The 21220-nt window shown below is 32.7% G+C and overlaps 1 protein-coding gene and 1 long non-coding RNA gene across 3 annotated transcripts in view; one reads left to right on the forward strand and one right to left on the reverse strand.

The window, feature by feature from the left end:
- Positions 1-380: 380 nt before the first annotated feature.
- On the forward strand, positions 381-1724 carry LOC139516728 (uncharacterized). The gene is made up of 2 exons (XR_011663014.1): positions 381-778; positions 929-1724. It is a non-coding gene; the product is annotated as an uncharacterized lncRNA (long non-coding RNA).
- A 12119-nt stretch (positions 1725-13843) lies between these two features.
- The window catches only part of LOC139516729 (protein-cysteine N-palmitoyltransferase HHAT-like), a 29444-nt gene continuing 22067 nt past the window's right edge, over positions 13844-21220 (reverse strand). For both annotated transcript variants that reach the window (XM_071306995.1, XM_071306996.1), the window contains exon 11: positions 13844-14359. In XM_071306995.1, the coding sequence (XP_071163096.1) occupies positions 14256-14359 (104 nt within the window). In that variant the 3' untranslated portion in view covers positions 13844-14255. The remainder of the gene's footprint in view (positions 14360-21220) is intronic.

Here is a 21220-nt window from a genome sequence, read left to right on the forward strand (position 1 = left end):
ATCTGTAATGAACCTATACAATTGCATTTCCAGATATCAGATATAAAAAAAAGAGTCCTCCCTGGTGTACCAACATTTAACAATTGATTAATATTGAGTGATTCTGTTTTTTGGTTCGAAGCAAAGTAAAATAATATTGAATGTTTATTCATTCATGTATCATGTACATCAAAGATGCTCATATATATGTTTTTGTAAAAGTATTTGTTTAATTTGAAGTGACATATAAAAGCCAGATTGTGTTTATTTTTACTAAACATTCGGTGTGTGATGTTCTTGCCTGAATAATATCATATTTGACATTTAATTAAGAATTGAATGCTTCTTTTTGTAAATTTATTGGGGTGTAAAAGCGTTGACCGAAGTACATTTTGTCTAAAAATGTACGCACGGTCAACGCTTTTACAACCCTATAAAGTTACAAAAAGAAGCATTCAATACTTATAATTACATTTTTTAGCTATGATCATGAAAACACGAATTTATTATTTAATTCACCTGTGCACTTTATTGTTGGAGCACGTGTTATCATGAATGAAAAGTTGTATTGAGCAATGCAACTGCTTACGGAATAACACGTGATGTGCAGTTCGCCAATCAGAATAAAATATTATAATGAAACATACATCTAATGTAATTATTTAGGTCTATTTACTAGTCAAGTTATGTTACATTAATAAAACAGTGTTTAATCAATGTGCCATTCTGCATTCACCAGATATGCTTCTTTAATCCTTAACCTTGAGATGTTATAAAGCTCAACTCCCCGCTAAGGAATGTTCACTTATATAAAATTTAGAATAGTTTGGCAAAGACTTTCATCCTTTGCCATAGGGATCTGAAGGTTGACAACTTTTGGCAGGTGCATTAACTCCTATCTTGATTGACTAGGAATGCCAAGAAGGGGTTTGGGGGGGGGGGGAGTTAGGTTCAATTTAAATCTCGAGGAAAAACCAAAAACATCTAAATTTGTATATTTGATGCTCTCTGCTTAGCATGCAGCATTTATGAGAAAGAACCCTGTCAGAATTACGTGTAAAAGTAAGGTTACCTTGTTAACTAGTACATTTAAAATGTCAGTGTAGTAAAAACAGACAGGGTTCATATTTTTATTACATTGACATGTTCCAATCCTAAATTGCATTTAATTTGCCACCAGGAGTTAAACAGCCATCCATCAACTTTTCATCTTTTCGTTTCTTTGTTTGAACATGTTGAATGTATTAATAAGAAAATAAAACGCATTCATTAATTTTATCTTGTAAAATGTTCCTTTCATTAATTTCATATTTAACAATCCACTTTAGATAGTAGCTAGTGTGATATTTTATAAATTGATTAATAAGTAAATTGGTGCTTTGTATTAACAGTCTGTCATTGACATATTTTAATGTTCTGTGGTTTTGCTAATTAATACAAATGTAGTAATTTTTGTTCCTTATTAAATTGAACTGTTATATGAATTTGTACTTGTCAACAATTGTAATGTTTATTGAAGATGTTGTAGTTATTATTATTAGTAAATAGTTTCTGTATTTTGGGAACCAAAGTATATTTTATTCAAGTGATTTCATCATTACTTTACTATATTTGTTAATTATGTATTTTACAAATTAATTCATGAAAGATGTAAGCATTACTTTAGTGTATTTGTTAATGATATATTTTGCAAATTGATTCATGAAACATGTTAGCATCATATTAAAGCACAGGCATTTATTTAATTTTGTTTCTTATTTCAACATTAGTATTCCATGAGAAAGTGTATTTACCTTTGAGAAAAATTGGTCAGACTCAAATGGCAGAACTAATTGAATGCAATATGAATTAGAATAGAGAATGTAAACAGGAAATGTGATGAAGGCAACAATCCAACCAAAGAGCCGAAAACACCCCACAGCCACAAATGAGTCATCAATGTCGCGAGAAAAGCCAGCACACAGAGGCATGCTTTGGCTGACCCCAAAACATTAATGTATATCAATTTAAAGAAAAGGTCAACAATCTTAATTACTCCAAAACATACGTATGAACAAAACTTAAAAATCACACATTACTAACAAAGGCTAGAGGTTCCTGACAAAACTGAGGCAGTGTTAAACATGTTTTGACAGATCTCAACCCTGGGCTGTACTGCTGGTGGACGTTTCGTCCCCGAGGGTATCACCAGCCCAGTAGTCAACACTTCGGTGTTGACATGAATATCAATAGTGGTCATTTATTTGTTATAAATTTCATGTTAACAAAAGTTCAAATTTTTCGAAAAACTAAGGATTTTCTTATTCCAGGCACAACTTTTTGGAATTTTGGATTCTCAATGCTCTTCAACTTTGTAATTGTTTGGCTTTATAAATATTTTGATATGAGCGTCACTGATGAGTCTTATGTAGACGAAACGCGCGTCTGGCGTACTAAATTATAATCCTGGTACTTTTAATAACTAATAACTGTTCCTCTAGCCAATGTGAAATAAAAAAAAACCACACACAGTAAAACTGTGAAATAGAAGTTCAAGTCTGATATTAGAATAAGTTTCAGAAGAAACTAAGCAAAATGACAATGATAAACATAAATTAGCTAAGGAGTACTTGCATGCAGTTATTGACAGTAATCTGCAACCCCAGAGACATCTTTGGCAATTCTAAATACTACTCAAAACACCCCTTTTGAATGTAATTACAATAGTAATTAATATGCTTTTAGTAGCTAGTAAAGGAAGTTTTTTTCTACACATTTCTTTACCTTATGTAACTTATGGTGAAAGCAGGTCTAGAAACAGATCCACTCCATTCATTATTCCAAATGTTAACAACTGCTTGCAGCCACCTTCCGTTTTTGTCGAGCCTGCAAATTTATTGCAGAAAGCTCGAAATAGGGATAGTGATCCGGCGGCGGCGGCAGCGTTAGCTAACTTCTTAAAAGCTTTATATTTTAGAAGGTGAAAGACCTGGATGTTTCATACTTTGTAAATGAATGCCTCATGCTACAAAGTTTCCGTCATTCACATGTCCAATGTCCTTGACCTCATTTTCATGGTTAAGATTTTTTGTAATGTTAAATTCTCTCTTATTATAAGTAATAGGATAACTATATTTGGTATGTGCGTACCTTGCAAGGTCCTCATCCCTGTTTGACAATTTTCATTTGACCTCAACCTTATTTCATGGATCAGTGAACAGGGTTAAGTTTGGTGGTCAAGTCCATATCTCAGATACTATAAGCAATAGGTCTAGTATATTCGGTGTATGGAAGTATTGCAAGGTGTACTTACGGTGTACACGTCCAACTGGCAGGTGTCATCTGACCTTGACCTCATTTTCATGGTTCAGTGGTCAAAGTTAAGATTTTGAGTTTTGGTCTTTTTTTCCAATACTATATGCAATAGGTCAACTATATTTGGTGTATGGAAATATTTTATTATCTATATATCAGTCGCGCAGGTTTTATTTTACCTTGACCTCATTTTCACAGTTTATTGCTCAGTGTTAAGTTTTTTGTGATTTGGTCTGTTTTTCTTAAATTATAAGCAATAGATCAACTGTATTTTTTGTATGGAAGGATTGTTAGCTGTACATGCCTGCCTGGCATGGCTCATCTGACCTTGACCTATTTTTCATGTTGTTTGGTCAATGATTAGTTTTCTTGGTAAATGTTAAGTTTATGTGACAGTTGTAATGAAGCTTTATATTTAGGACTTTCAACATGATATCAATGATTAGTAAAGAAGGCGAGACATTTCAGCATGTGGACTCTTGTTCCTTTTAAAAATGATTAGAAGGAAAATTTTGTCACTGTTTACTTTGCTTCTATGAAAGGGGGAAAAAGTAAAATAACAAAAATACTGAACTCCGAGGAAAATTCAAAATTTTAACATGGATCCCCCAAACTCCACAGAAAGATTGCACATAAAAAATATGTTAAAAGTTGTGCATCTATTACGATATAGTAATAGGATTTTTTCCTAATTTGGGATTCATTCTTTACCGGCAAAGATGGTGCTGTCATAATGAGGAATGTTACATTTAAATTTCAATTTAAAATGTTCAGTTTGCTTTAACTGTTCTAATCAATCAAGAACTGTTTTGGTAGTATCTTAGATGTGTACTTATCTGAAGTTATGGAGGTCATAAGTTCCAATCACAGGTCGTGTCAAGCCAAAAATAAGTATCTGCTTTCAGGCTTAAGAGTATGAACAAGGACTGGTTGGCTGGGAACTTTATTTAAATTTTATTTTTATACATTTTTGAAGCTTTAGTGCATTTCTTTTCTTTTCTTTTTGTTATATATGCTTTTGAATAGAAACAACTGTTACGCAATAGTTTTATAGTCTCAATTTGCTGAAAATCCTAGTATCCTTGCAAGAATATGTATCGCGCATGAATAGATTACAAAAGTAGTTTTGGAAACATGGTTTATCTAAGTATAAACCAAGAGAAAAATTCTAATTGACCAATCCAAGTCAAGTATTTAAAGATATTCAAATGATATAAGAATTATACATGTATTGATAATAACATGTACATCAATACAAGCTGTTTATCCTTGGTGAAACAAAAATGGCTAGTAATCGTTATTTAAATTATCAAAATGTATTTAGTAATATACAAATTATTGGAATTATCATTAAAATATTAACACGCAGAACAGATTGTCCTAATTGAAAATTAACATTTTTTTTAACGTTTGCTAAAGAGATTTTTTTTTAGATACACATACGAGAGTGAGGGGAAAATTTTAACAGGTATGGAGACTTCTGTTTCATATTTTGTCCTACTTATTTTTGTTAAAATTAATTATACCCGGTTTTATTGGTCTTTTTCGATGCCAAATTAATGACAAATATCCCCTTTAAATACGACAATTTGTGTTTTGATTTTGATCATAAAAAATTAAAGAAGTTTATAATTTTTGCAATGCGATTTCTAAATTACCCATCAATCTCCCTTTCCAATAGTATGTCGGTATTCTTGCTTCGCTAATTGTCTTTGACCTATCTTTCTAGTTTTTGTTTGTAGATTTCCCCATCATAATGCTTTTTATATCACCAAAAACCCTGGTATATCTTTTTATACCATGATTTATGTGTCCTTAATGTCAAACTTGGAACTAAGCCAGTATATAAATACGTAGTAAGTATATATTGACTTCAATATTTCTTTTGATATTCTATGTCATTGGGTTGCTGTCTTATAACGTGACAGTTTAGTCACATATATATATATATATATATTATACCGATAAACCAATTGCTGTAAACAAAAAAAGGCAACAGTAGTATACCACTCTTCAAAAGTCATAATTCATAAGCTAAAAGAAATTCGGATAACAAACTAAAACCGAAGGAAACACATCAACTAATAAGAAAACAACGGATTAACAGAAAGACTGAACTACGACAAAAGCAAACGCCAACATACATAGAATGATAACGGCCTAAACGGTAACTAACAACTGCCATAGTCCTGACTTGGTACTGGAAATTCTAAGAACAAACGTGTACACGCTGAAATGTTTCGCCTGGTTTACTTACCAGTTATTTTATGTTGATAATCCTAAATATAAAGCTTTACTACAAGTATCACTTAAACTACGGTATAAATGATCCAAGAAAACGAAGTAAAAGTCTTAACCAAACCGGAAATACATGTACACCTTACAATCATTTTGCTAAACTGTTTCTAAGAAATAAATTTAACCAGGAAACATTGGCCAATAATTCTTATATGATTTGCATATCTATAAATACTTGAATTGGATTGGTCAATTAGAATTTTTCTCTAAGTTTACACTTCGATAAACCATGTTTCCGAAACTACTTTTGTAATCTATTCATGCGCGATACACAAGCTTACAGTGATCCGGGGATTTTCAGCCAATTGAGATTAAAAAAGAATTGCATAACAGTTGTGACTATTCTAGTGCATATATAACAAAAAAAGAAATAAATTTATTGCACTAAAGCTTCGAAAATGTACAAAAATTAAATTTAATAAAATTCCGCGAATTTACGTCATGGCAAAACACGACGTTATACGAATGGAAATTTTCAAGGAAAGATTATTTCGTTACGTGTACGCTTCAAATTCGGATAAAATGTTTAATTAAAATGAAGTTTTTGAGGTAGGTGTAGCAGACAGAGTTATTAGTTAATTTTTAGGTCCGTTTGGTAAAACTCTAAATTTCATATTTGATGTATTTCATTGTTTATAAATTTACATGAAACTTATTAAGGATATATATTTGTTAAATTACATAGCTTTTGCTATTTTAATTCATTGGTTAAAGATATTTATTTATATTGTAAAGTTTAATATTTGCATCGATGCAAATTTTTTGGTTACCTTCTGTGACAAATTTATATATTTTATATAACTAGTTTTAGATTATTATGATTAATCCTCTGAGGACTGACATTTTGTTTAACCAAGGAAAGCCAGGCTTTCCAACCAAGTATTAGTGCATTTGCTACATGCCTCCTTAGTACGGGTTAATATGAAGTGATTGAATGCTCCATTCAGTCTATACACTTTTGGCTTTACTTAATAAAAGTAGTACTTTGTTGATTAAATTATATATTGTTTTCAATTTTTGGTTTTCATTTACTTAGATATATTATAGCGCATCACTTTTGGCATCAGTCGTTTTCCTCACACATCAGTTTACAAACTAGAATTAGCTGTGGTCCGCATCCCCGAATCTTAGGCAGAATTGTTCCTGCTACATAGGTTTAAGATTCCGTTGTTTTTATCGGACATTTATGGTTTTTAGAAAGTCAAGATGGCGGCGTACTCCTTAGTTACGATTTGCCATTGTGCTTTTGGTGGTAAATATATATAGTAGCCATCAACAAAAAAAAATGTTTGGCTGAAGAATTAATATAAGGATTAAACACATTTTGTCTAGAGGTTATTGATGTGTAAACCGGGGCTCTTACTCACAAACTCAACATAAAAGTCCGAATCGCCCCGGTTTACACATCAATAACCTCTAGAAAAAATGTGTTTAATCCTATAATGAACCATGCAAGCCAGATATGTACACCTAACAATCTGCTTTAAATATAGTTAACCTATTTGCTAATAGTTTTTAAGAAGTTTTTTCGACTTAATATTTTGACCATTGATTTACGAAAATGAGGTCAAGGTCATATTGCTTATAGTTTAAAAACAGACCAAAACACAAAAACTTAACACTGAGCAATAAAGTTGACCTATTGCACATAGTACCGGTATTAGAAAAACAGACCAAACATATAAAAACTGAACTTTAACCACTGAACCATGAAAATGAGGTCAAGGTCAGATGACACCTACCAGTTTGACACTTACACCTTACAATATTGTTATACACCAAATATATTAGACCCACTTGCTTATAGTATCTGATATGAAAACTTAACCTAGTTCACTGATTCATGAAATCAGGCCGAGTTCAGATTAAAATTGAAGATCTTGCAAAGTATGCACATACTAGTATAGTTATCCTATTTTTTTTTTATAGTAAGCCGTAACCCAAACCCTTTCAGCAAAAGAGACAAATTTACATAACAAAAAAGCTTTCCTTAATGGTCATCGAGCAATGAAAATGAGGCCAAGGACAAAGGTCTTAGGACAGACGAAAATTTCATAAAATAAGGCATCTATTTATGAAGCATCAAGGTCATCTACCTGCTTAAATATTAAGGGTCACTATATTCCTATGTCTAGCTTTCTTATATTCATATGTCTAGCGTTCTTATATTCATATGTCTAGCTTTCTGTGATAGAAGTCGCAGGCCCGAAAAAAAATGGTGGATTGAACCTGGTTTTATAGCTAGATAAACCTCCCGCTCATATAGCAATGTTAAAAATGCCACTAAAATGACAACACTACGTGACAAAAACACAATACAAACAAACACAAGCACACTCAGATCAGAGAACTACATAGATAATATTTGATTTAGTATACTAGTATTTATACATGTAAACCTCAGAATAACATGCTACCTTTTTTTACAGGTAAAATGTTCAGGAAGAAAAGTTTTTTGGCTTTGCTGACATTTTTAATTGTATCATACATGATAAGCTTAGGTTTTTATAACATAATGAAAATCCGGAAATATCTGGAATTGACAAATAAAAGAAAATGTCTGACGGAAAAATCCAAATTAACAGATGCTAGTACTATTGGAAAAGTCATAACGCGAAATATAACCCATTGGAGAATTGCTGATGATATATGTCAACATGGTGAAGATTTCGTTTTGGCTCATTTAAAATATCCACCGAATACACCAATATATGTTTACACTAAAGAGGTTGACCAATATGTTTCAAAATCAGTAATTAACAGAGGAGGACAAGAGACTACCAATGTTGCTATAATTGTTGACTACATGAAACGTTTTCCTAATGCTGTGTTTCTCGATATCGGAGCCAATGTAGGCGTGTTTGCCATCACACTTGCCACATTAGGATTCAGGGTTATAGCATTTGATTGTCAGATAGGCAATGCAGCAAGAATATGCTCGTCCATGAAAGCCGGAGGGCTAACAGATAAATTAACAATTGTTCACAATGCTGTTTCCAACGTACACCAGAAAGTATCATTGAGGACGGGAAAACAGAACATTGGAATGACATGGTTGGTCAAAACTCAACTGGGTAAACCAACTGTCGACACCGTTTCCCTGGACGATTTATTAGAAATCTACGACTTTAAACAAGCTGTGATAAAAATGGACATTGAACTATCAGAAGTTAAGGCCCTCACTGGAGCTTTCAACTTTTTTCAGCAAGTTCGAGTTGAAGCAATTTTAATGGAGTTTCTGGAGTCTCCTATAGAAAGCAAGTTCGGTGAAAAAGTTCTCGACTTTATGAAATCACACCATCTCAAACCTAATGACACGAATAAACTGAATGAATGGGAGTTTAATAAATGGGATACACATGATATTTTATTCGTTCGACAATAATTATGTATAATTATATCATGGTGTAACTTCAAAACACAGAGAAGACATTTTTCAGCTACAAAAGAAAAAGAGGAAAAAGTGAACTATAAGATGGAAATAAATGTCATACAACACGTCAAATCTTCCCTCCATATACGAAATAAGTTCATACCAATCCGTGTATATCAAATCACGATTTTCTACGGTTGCAATTGAAAATAATTAAATATCCTTTTGCTAGTTTTATCTGTTTAGCTTTCGTATATCTATGCAACTATATATATATAATTAGCTATAAAACTCATGTGAACACCTTAAAGCAGATGAGTCCTTTATGGCAAATATGTGGACTTCAACTTTTCTTAAATATTCATTTACAACTCACAGCACTTCAATATTGGTTACTAGTATCAGAAGTCCATTACTGGATGCACACTTGCAATGGACTTCTACGTATGTATATACACCTTAAAAGATCGACACAACATTCCGGTCTTTATATTTCATATCTTGTTACATCGATAGCAAGGGTGGTTCTACTAATAGAGAAGCTATAAAACAAAGGGTTCTGAATGATTCAAAAGTTGAACTACTAGTAATATTTTAGTAGGATGATAACAAGGACATTCCGTGTCACTGATACACATAGCAACAACATATTTCTTTAAATTTTCTTAAATGTTTATATTATTGATGACACAATAGCTAATATGTGACATCAGACCAGATATTTACATTACCTAAATGTTTACACCAGTTATGTGAATATAAAAACAAATCCCAGTTTAAACTTAGTTATATTTCTTTTTGATTTGGGTGACACACATATGACACGTATCAACTAGAGGCTCTAAAGAACCTGTGTCGCTCACCTTGGTCTATGTACATATTTAACAAAGGACGCAGATGGGTTCATGTCTTTAAAGATCTTACTTTACTGAACTTTCTTGCTGCTTAACTAAAATAAACTCTATCTATAATGAACTTGACCCAGAAGTGACAGTGTAAAATAATTTTGTTGTTGGCCCCTTTTTGGCCCTTTATTCCATGACTGTTTGTCACATAACCCTTAAAATAAATCCCAACCTTCTAATTATAATATTAAACATTGTGGTACAATTTCAGAGCAATTGAAATACTTATACACAACTTATTGTCCTGAAACTAGATAAATGCTTGTTCTGGGCCCTTTGGGCCCCTAATTCCGATACCTTAGGGACAATAACCCTAAAAATCAATCCCAAGCTTCGTTTTGTGGTTATAAACATTGTGTTAAAATTTAATTCATTTCTATATATTTATACTAAAGTTATTATCCGGAAACCATCCGTCTTCGGACGACGACGAACATTTTGCGTTCGTATAAAAATGGCATTTTCCCTATATTCTATTTTTAGCCATGTCGGCCATCTTGGTCGCATCCTGGGTCATCGGACACATTTATTAAACTAGATAACCCTAATAATGATTGTGGACAAGTTTGGCTCAATTTGTCCAAGTAGTTTCAGAGGAGAAGATTTTGTAAAAGATTACAACTAGAGGCTCTAAAGAGCCTGTGTTGCTCACCTTGGTCTTTGTGAATATTAAACGGTCAACGGAAAAAAAGTCACAGGAAAAAAATTCGCAGGAAAAAAAGTCACAAAACCTCTAGGAAAAAAAGTCACAGGAAAAAAAGTCTCAAGAAAAAAAGTCACAGGAAAAAAAGTCACAATTAATAAAACTATTTGAAAGAAGTATATAAAATGTTTTTTAAGAAGTATGTTGGAATGCACATGACAAAAGTGATTTTGTATATCAGCTGTATGAAATAAATAATTAAAAAAATTGCAGTTTTGTTAAATAAAAATAATACTTCTTGTAAAAGTGTATCAGATCAATTATTTTTAAATAAAAGCTTTTAAAATTTATATAGGTAAAGCGCACATCGATATTAACAGATTTCGTTTTATTTATGGGTTAATAAAATAAAAAAATATATTCTTTTCATCATTTAAAAAAAAAAAAAAATACACTAAAAAAAATGATAATAGTAAAAGTGTAATAATTTATGTTCTCTTTTTCAAAACAAACTCTTAAACAAACAGGATAAGCCATTTGTTTCCTTTTCATTCATGATAAGCCCTAGTTGTTTTTCATGGGTAGGGCTTCCTTCCAAAAGAGGAAGTGAAAGGTCTACAAAAAAGGGAAAGGTGCTACAAGAAGCCACTAATTAATCTCAACAGTCACTGTCAATAAATGTTGTAATAACATAATAATTGTTAATGGGGATGCTTTGTTTGTTTAACATGTAATTGAAGGATTCTCATGATATTGGTAAAAACACAGCTATAGAAAAACAAAAATCACAATAACATGTGGTCAAACCATATCACAGACTTTCTAACTTTGACTCAAATTAAAGAAAATGTATGACTTCATTTACTTTTCTATATAAGAAAAAAATAATTTCAAGTGTTATTAAATCAAATATGGAAGTCATCAAGAGCAACAAAGGCGGGTCCAAACTTTGCTACCAGGGGTACATGTTTTGCTTAATTTATTTCTTTAACACAATATCAACAGGTCATACATAAAAAAAAAGATATGAAACAAAAAGAACTTCAACATGTATCAGTACACGATCTTGTACAGGTGATCTATATTTGTTAATTTCTGGGTCATTTTGGTCTCTTGTGGACAGTTGGGTACCACATCTTCTTTTTTAATATATCAATACACGAGCTTGTACAGGTTTTCTTTTGCTTTGCGATTTTAAGTGTAATTTCCAAAGCAAAAGAGCATAAGACTTGTAGAAAATACGTTTAGCTGTCTATAACTAGCATCATTCAAGAAAGATATGAAACAAAACTTATTACAACAAAACATTGTATCAGTTCACGAGCTTGTACCGGTTTTCTTTTGCTTTTGTAGAAACATATGCTAAGCTGTCTAATTTGCTTCTAATGTAAAAACACATGAAACAAAAATAATTACAACAAAACATGTATCAGTAACATTACAAAAAAAATCCTTTGAATGACATTGAAGACCTGTTGGTGAACGTCTGCTGTTGTCTGTTCTATGGTCGGGTTGTTGTCTCTTTGGCAAATTCCCTATTTACATTCTAAATTTTATAATAAAACAAAAGGATATGGGGTTCAAAAAACACAAAACCATACTTGCACATGAACAGCAGAAAAAAACCCCACACACAGACAAAAGTCATTACCAATATATAAGTGCAGATCATATGACAGTTTTCATACAAAATATAAATTGTGACTTTTTTTCCTGTGACTTTTTTTCCGTGACTTTTTTTCCGTGACTTTTTTTCCTGTGACTTTTTTTCCTACATTCTATTAACAAAGGACACCGTGAGATGGATTCATGACAAACTTGTGTTTGGGTGATGGTGATGTGTTTGTAGATCTTACTTTACTGAACATTCTTGCTGCTTACAATTATCTCTATCTATAATGAACTTGACTCAGTAGTTACAGAGGAAAATATTTTGTAAAAAGTTACAAAAATTTACAAAATTTACAAAATTGTTAAAAAGTGACAATAAAGGGCAATAACTCCTTCAGGGGTCAATTGAAACATTTTGGTCATGTTGGCTTATTTGTAGGTCTTACTTTGCTGTACATTATTGCTGTTTACAGTTTATCTCTATAATATTATTGAAGATAATAAACCAAAAACAGGTTGCCTTATTGGTCTAAAAATTTCAGGGCAGATAGATCTTGACCTTATAGACAACATAATCATAGTCAGATTTGCTTTTTAAAAATGCTTTGGTTTTAGAGATACGAGCCAAAAACTGCATTTTACCATATGTACTATTTTTAGCCATGGCATCCATCTTGGTTCGCGTTCTAGGTCATCAGACACATTTTTAAAACTAGATACCCTAATGATGATTGTGGACAAGTTGGTTAAATTTGTCTCAGGATTTTCAGAGAAGATTTTTTATAAAAGATTACAAAAATTTACGGGCCAGGTGAGCTAAAAATTAATGACAAATTGTTAAAAATTGACTATAAAGGGCAACAACTCCTTAAAGTGTCAACTGACCATTTTGGTCATGCAAACTTATTTGTAGATTTTACTATGCTGAACATTATTGCTGTTCACAGTTTATCTCTATCTATAAGAATATTCAAGATAATAACCAAAAAAGGCAAAATTTCCTTAAAATTACCAATTCAGGGTCAGCAACCTAACAACAGGTTGTTTGATTTGTCTGAAAATTTCACAGCAGATAGATCTTCACCTTATGAACAATATTACCCCCATCAGATTTGTTCTACATGCGGTGGTTTCAGATTTATAATCCAAAAAATGTGTTTACCCCAATATTCTATTTTTAGCAATGTAGGCCATCTTGGTAAGTGGGCAGAGTTATCAGACACATTTTTTAAACTTGATACTCTAATAAGGATTGTGGCCAAGTATGGTTAAATCTGGCCCAGTTCTTTCCAAGGAGAAGATTTTTGTAAAAGTTAACAGACAAAGACGACTTACACCAAGTGATGAGAAAAGCTCACTTGGCCCTTCGGCCAAGATGAGCTAAAAATGACAGAATGTATACCTCCAACATTCTAGACCAATTTGTTAAAATTACTTAGTTTTTTGTTGAATTGTTTTACATTTGTCATTTTTGGGGCTTTGCTGTATAGGTTTTGATCATTGTTGAAGGTAGTAGGGTGACCTAAGTTGTTAACTTCAATATTATTTGCTCTCTAGTGAAGCATTGACTTATAGGCAATCATACCCCACATCTTCTTGTTTTATTAAGTAGTTTTAGTTTAAAGATAACAAACAGCAATTGACCCCATTAAGTCAAGTTGTTAAAAAGCTTTAAATAGCACCTCAATTACACAGATTTCTGAGTACCAGTTATATGGTTTCACTGATTAATAACACCAGTTTAGTGCCACTTTTTTGTTTTATTGACACCTGCAGTAGTATAGCATAGCAATATATAATATATCTGTTCATGCCTTATTACTTACTAGTGTTTACAGGAACATGTATGCAGAACCTATATGTATTTATATTTCAAGAATAGATATGTGTTTATATGATAACAGCAATTTTCTACTAATTCAAATTTGCCATATACATTGTATTGACTAAGAGATTCAGTTAGACTTTTTTGTGCTGAAAACACATTACATTCCATTACATTTCATAGAGTTAAAAAAAAATCATCTAAAAAACTACATTAAGTATGAAAAAGTCATAAGAATCTCAAACTGTAATTCTTTTTTGGATAATTCATGATTTTCCTTTCCATGAAGACTTTGTGTAGTGAGACTTGTGTAGTTAATATTACTGATCACTCTCTCTTTTTCTTCATCTTTTGCCTATCGTGTATGTCCATGCTTGACTGCATACAACAATATACTACAACTATGACAATTGACCATGACTTCAACCATCCTGAAACATAGATACAAACTATAATAAGATAATACAAAACTGTAAATGAAAAGTTGATAGAAAAGTTCCTTTCAAGATGAACATACTATTGACAAAAACTTAGCAGATAGAAAAGTTCCTTTTCAGATGAATGTTATATCGAAAAAAGCTGAACTAGTTGCAGATTCAATAATAAACGATGGTATGCAACACTTCACAATTTCTCTGTCTTAATCTGAAGCCATAACATCCAATTAAGGTGGTACCCAACACCTGAACTAAAATTAATTTGGCTCGTTTAATTTTCTTAAAATTTTGACAAAGTATTTTCTTTGGCCCTTTGACAAAAATATAAAAATTTCAAAAAATTTGAACCAACCGTTTAATCAGAAAAAATACACTGGTTATATAGCAGTCTGACCAAAACTTATTTTGATCCTTGAGAAGCTTAATATACCCTTAGCTTACTTTACTTTAGTCTGTACTGTTCCGCCTATATCAGACGACCCACTTTTCAGTGTGAATATCATATATATATATTGTCAGTTAATCCAATGCACTAATATTGATTGTTTATACACATTAACCACCACCTCTATTTACACACGAGAATAAATACATCCCATGAATATATACATGACCGAAACTGGAGCGCAAGTCATTGGACTCAAAATGTTCGTTGCCCCATTTCAAATTATCAATTGTCACTTTTGCACACTTATTCATTAAGCTGTTTGATATTGATTTATTAGTACTACCTCAATAAATTCGAACGCACCTGATGTAACTTAAAGCATAGTCCTCTAGTAATACATTCCACTTTAAAAACATCGCCTCTGGTCAGAAAATGAAATACACTGCAGTCGATAATTAACTGTAAAGTGTTGATTTCGGAACTAAATAGTTCATCATAAAGATTAGTAGTTACAACATCTTTAATAAAAGTTTTTAGACTCTGTATAAAACTGTTTCTCACATTATCTAAACTACTGCATCTCAAGATAAAATGTAACCGGTTCTCATCCTCAATTCCACATAGCGGACAGATTGCACTAATTTGTCGTTTACTAAATTTAAACTTATCACATTGAAGAGTATAAGTGTTACATGCTAACTTAGATTTGATACAGGCACGTAAGGTAGAGTAAGGTTCAGATCCACAAGTATTCCAAATAGAATGAATGCTTCCAAATTCAGCATCAGCATAGTTTAAAAGATTTAAAGATGATTTTTCTGACGCTTCAGATTTTAGTTTAGTTATCCAGTAGTAGTTTACTGAGGAGTTAACCAGTTTTTTCCATTTTGACTTTGAAGGAGGGCTGACAAGTAAATCATGAGGTGACGGCAGATCATATAATTCTGTGATTATAACTACTTTACGAAACCAGCTGTTTGATGAATCGGATTTCATTGCAAGTTGACGGAATGCTAAGTCACGTTCGACAGAGTTATCATTATCAATAATGTTTCTAAAGATACCAAGAATTCTTTTGTGGATTTCCGCTTCAATAGGAATTTGTCCAATTAGTAATAGAACTGCAGCATTTGCTGTACGGTCCGGTAAATGTTGAATACGTTTTAATAGCTTCACAAAATATATTGTAAGGTTACTAATGTCTGTTTTAGAAAGCAGTATGACCTCAAGTCCATATAAAAGCCTGGGAATCACATAGCAGCGGATAAGATGAAGTGAAACCTTAGGGTTGACTCCATTTAGTCCATAAAGTCCAGCACCCATCAGTGAGTAGACAGTCTGTCTGGCTAGTTGAATGCGACCAGGGACAACTTCTTTAGTGCCTAAACGGGAAAGCTTATCACGTTGTATACCGAGATGAACAGCATTTTCCGGAGTATCCAAAATTTCACCGTTAATAGACCAGTCATAAGAGTCGGCACATCTGTAGTTAAGTACGCACGATTTTTGACTACTAATAAGATAACGAAATTTATTAGCATGAAAAGTTTGTAAATCTAACATAGACTGTATTTCGTATGGACAGTTTGAAACTAAGGTGACATCATCTGCGACTGTGACATCAATCTTATAAGCGGTTGGGGACCAGACACCACCCTGTCGGACACCTTGAGATTCCAGGAATGTTCTGGACGTTTGTCCTTGCCATTTGATATTAGAGTTCAGCCCATTATACCAGTCCCTAAAGAGGAGCCAATTGTCACCGCAAAGTCCAGCTTTATTCATTTCACGAAGAAGACCATCATGCCAAACAACATCGAAAGCACTTTTAGCATCTGTGAGTGCAATAATAAGTGGATTCCCATTCTCTTTAGCCTCAGTATGTAATTCAGTAAGAATAAGAGCAGCAACAAGCGGTATTTCACCTTGAGTAAAGCCTTTCTGTAACGGACTTTGTATATTGGAAATATTGTCCTTATTCCTGACAAGATGTAATTTTTCTGTTAATTTCCCAACGGGATTAGTAATAGTAATCTTCCTGTAGGAACCAGGATCCTCTTTCGGTTTCCCCTTTTTTCTTGAAAACAGGACAAGCAAGTCCATTTTTAAATACAGTTGGAATAATATGGTTTGAAAATGAGAATGTTATAATAGATGTTAAAACGTAAGAGAGAGTTTTTCCACCAAATTTTAAATGTTCACAAGTTACTCTAGAGGCATCAGGTGCCTTTCCATTCTTAAGTGAATTAATAATTTGTACCACCTCCTTTTCTGAGACTGGGGCCAGAGTATCTCTATTATTAGTATAAGTATCGCAAGGCTGATATGTCCTGTTCCACGATAAGTTTATATGTATCATCAAAGTCCGGGTTATCGACCGGGGTGGCTAACTTTTCGTAATATGAAGCCCAGGTATCTAAAATTTCTTCCTCAGTATTAATTATTTTATTGTCATATTTTAAAATAGATGTCACAGAAGAGCGCAAGTTACGCTGGTTGTTAATTAAAGTATAGAAATTTTTATCATTTCTGTCAGATAGTGACATAATATCAGTAAATTTAGACTGTCTCTTAGCAGATTCTATTTTCCTTTGTTCTGATCTAAGTTTCTTTTTAAGTACTCTCATTTGTTGATAATGAATGCTTAGTTTATCTGATGTTCCCTCTTGTCTCCACATCCAATAATGATATTTACTACGGTTTAAAATTTCAGTCATAATTCGGAGTCCAGCATCTATTATTTTTCCCACGCTTTCTACTTTTAGGAGGTTGAAGCGAATCAGCGGTTTGAGTTATTATCTCACAAGCAGAGAACACAAATTCATCAAAGTTTTCAATTGATAGATTATCTATTTCAGTTACTTTTGACTGTAAATTTAATTCCATTAATCGCTGATATTCACATTTATCAATCTTATTCCAGTTAATACGCTGCAAATGTTTGCTTTTTGGAATAGCATTTGGTTTATCTGACGCTTTTATTATAACTGATACCATTATCGGATCATGAGTAGAGGTGTTAGCTGATTCACGGCTATACGTACAGTATGTATTAATAATATCAAAATTCTGAATAAAATAGTCAATTTGTGACTCATCACGATTGTTAAAATGATAAAATGTACTACACTCAACACAGTTGACAGGAATACGTAGATTATTATTACGTAGAAAGTTTTTAAAATCATTATCTCTAGGATGGTTCCTGAAAATTGAGGCGTTCATATCACCACCAATTAAAATATTAGCAGAGTCTCTATATTTTGTGACAATTTCGATAAGTTCGTCTAATACAGAAAGATAGTCATCACGGCTATAATTAATACTACGAGAAGGTAAATATACAGAAATTATCACCAGAGGTACTTCAAAGTTCAAACGTATTGCGGCAATTCTATTACTTCCATCAGGTAGTTTCTCCAAATAAGGACTATATTTATTGTTTACGCAAATTGCGACCCCAGCATGCGCACGTTTTCTATCAACTACATCATCAATAATTCCATCGTCAAAACATTTAATATGACAGTTAAAATCTATAAAATTAGAATACAAATTATCCTTCTCATGGCTATAGAGCCAGTGCTCTTGAAGTAAGATGATATCTGATCTTTTAATAAGTTTATAAAGATACACTAAATTAGAGGTCAGACCTTCAATGTTAAAAGATAAAATATCTAACATATGTGTAGTTAAATTCTTGACTGATTCGATTGGTGAGATTGTTGGCTCTGATTCTGAAATCTCGGGATCACTTGGTATTGTCGAAGGACATTTGATTGACGGACATGGTTCTGATTTCTCTGTCTTGTCGGAGGAGGGTGGTACATTGGTTTCTTTGGTGGAGAGTAGTTCATATGTGGCAGGTGTCTTTTCGGCGCACGAGCATGGCCTAAAAAAGGCGACTGTTCAGTATACGATATATTATGACTGGGCGATTGTTCATCTCCTGCCTCGTCATCACGCATTTCAAGCTCAGAATCAAATAAAATATTTGTACAGGAGTCATTTGAAGGATTCTCATACTTAAACTGGTCAGCAGTTTGATAATTAAACACTTTTTGTTTCTTCTTTCTTGTTCTTGGTTGTTTACGTCCATTATCTATTTTAAAGTCAATGAATTTATCAGCTAAATTTGAAATTTTATTGTCTTGTTTAAGTAGTTCAAATTCTAATGAACGCACACGTTGTTCCATGGCATATGATCTAGAATTATCTTCACGATTAGATGCAGATGGTTCATGTACCATATTGTTAGGTTTTTGTTGTTGAATCAATAATGAATGTTCAAGATCCTTTTTATCTTGCTCTAATTTAATAGTGAGGGCTCTGTTAGTAGCCAGTTCCTTTTTCATTAGTTTTATTTCAGAATCTTGTTTACAAATGAGTGATTCTTTGGTTTTCAGTTGCTTATCTTTTAGACCGAGTTGAGATTTTAAATGTTTTATTTCCTCTTCTAAAATGTTAGTGTTATTACATGTTGTTGTTGGAGTGGCACTGATGGACACAGGAATAGGATATGAGTTACATTTATTTAAACGTGGCGGAGTGGAGCCCATAGCGGTGGGATGACTCAAGTTTGTAGAAATATCACTACTTTCTAAACGAGACCGAATACTTGTGGTTGGTCGAATACCAGTGTTTTCCGGAGCATGTTTTAGTTGAGGAACAAGTAGATCTGATTGCAATGTTTTTAAAGTTTTGCAGCTGTTACAATTATATTGAAGAGTTAAATCGTTCTCTATCTCATCAACCTCCTTATCGGTTAGATTTTCACATTTATAATGTAGCCATTTATTGCAGATCTCACATTCAACTGCCTTATCGTCAGAACTACAAAGATTTTCACATGTAGGACAGTAGTCATTTAGTTGTTGATCAGAGGTATTTATTATTGACTTTAAAGATGCAGGAGCACTATTTTGTTTAGAATGTTGACACTGATCTTGTTGAGTACTGGTATTAATGTCTGTTGTTCGCATACAACTGGTCTGATTTGAATTCAGATATGCTGTGCAACAATGCCTGATTTTACTATTAATTGTTATGAAATCCTTATTGTGGTCTAATACATTCAAGATATCAGGTAGGGTTGACGAAATAAAAACTGACATATGTAGCTGATTACCATTCAAAACTACTTTTGACGAAGTATTGTAAAAGTTTAATACATAAAGTTTGTTCTGTGCATCATTGACAACGACAGATTCAGAGACTACTGCTTTATTTATGTCGGTGGTATTTGTCCTTCTAATTGAGAGACCCTGACCTTGAAGCACACTTAAGGACACAATTTTAAATTCCTCATAGGCACCGGCAGTGAATGTAAGCACCAAGTTACCAGGACTAAATTCGGGTACTACTGAAAATGTTCGATTTGAGGCATCAAGTTTTTGACGAATTGCTTTGTTTTTATTTAGAGCATATTCAGCTGGGTGATCAGTTGTATTGACCTTAGATGACATGTCACTTGTTGAGGCAACAGTTACAGCTTTACGTGCTGTCTTGGCAGGGGTATAGGCCGAGCGTTTTGTTTTGACTCTGTCACTCCTTCTTCTTGCTATCTCCATTATTGTTTATTTACTTATCGATGGAGATGAGTGATATATATCGTGAGGTAGTACTATGGATGTCGATGATAAGCAATTTACTACACACGGTTAAACAAGTTAAAAATTATGAGCAGTAAAACGAAACTTTTAAAAAAGTTAAAAAATATCCAAGTCTAAAAGAACAGATTCAATTAAAAATGCTATAAAATCTGTTAAAAGGTAAAAATTGTTCTCTGTAAGGGTTGCTTATAAAGTCCGGTTAGACAAAGACACAATAAATGTGGAGTATATATGCGTAAATATCAATTTACCAAAAAACTCAAGATGGCGTCGTCAGCAGAAGCCGGTTTAACACACGATTCGTAGCTTTCCAGGTGAAATATGAAAGTTTTAATGTTCAGGTAACATGAACGATTGTTTTGGAGTAGAGGTGGTGTTAATAAAACAATGTGTATATAAAATGGTATGACTAAAACAGTAAAATAACACAGTTTTCCTCTGCAGCTAGAAAAGTGGGTCCGCCATGTTCGTCATCCGGGCAACTTCCCCTACACAACAACACAACGTTATTAAAACGTTCTGCTGATTTTACAGAGTTATCTCCCTGTAGTGTTAGGTACCACCTTAAATCTTTTCAGTGCAAATATTTAAAATTTTAAGAATCTTTATTTCAAATGCACTTGTATACCCTGATGGATGGCATATAATAATTAACTAAAATACAATACAAATAGAATTATTCATTGATTACAGCTTACTTTATGCTGCATAAGAGCAAAAGGCTACATTGCAACAAAGAGAATGAAAAATTCATAAGGGTTCTGTGGAACCCAGTGTCTCGCCTACTTTTGCTGTTAATTGCAGACTCAACAAAAATGAGGGAAAAGTCAATAAAAATATTTCTCTTGATACTAT

This window comes from Mytilus edulis, chromosome 3 (assembly GCF_963676685.1).
Source record: "Mytilus edulis chromosome 3, xbMytEdul2.2, whole genome shotgun sequence".
NCBI lineage: Eukaryota > Metazoa > Mollusca > Bivalvia > Mytilida > Mytilidae > Mytilus > Mytilus edulis.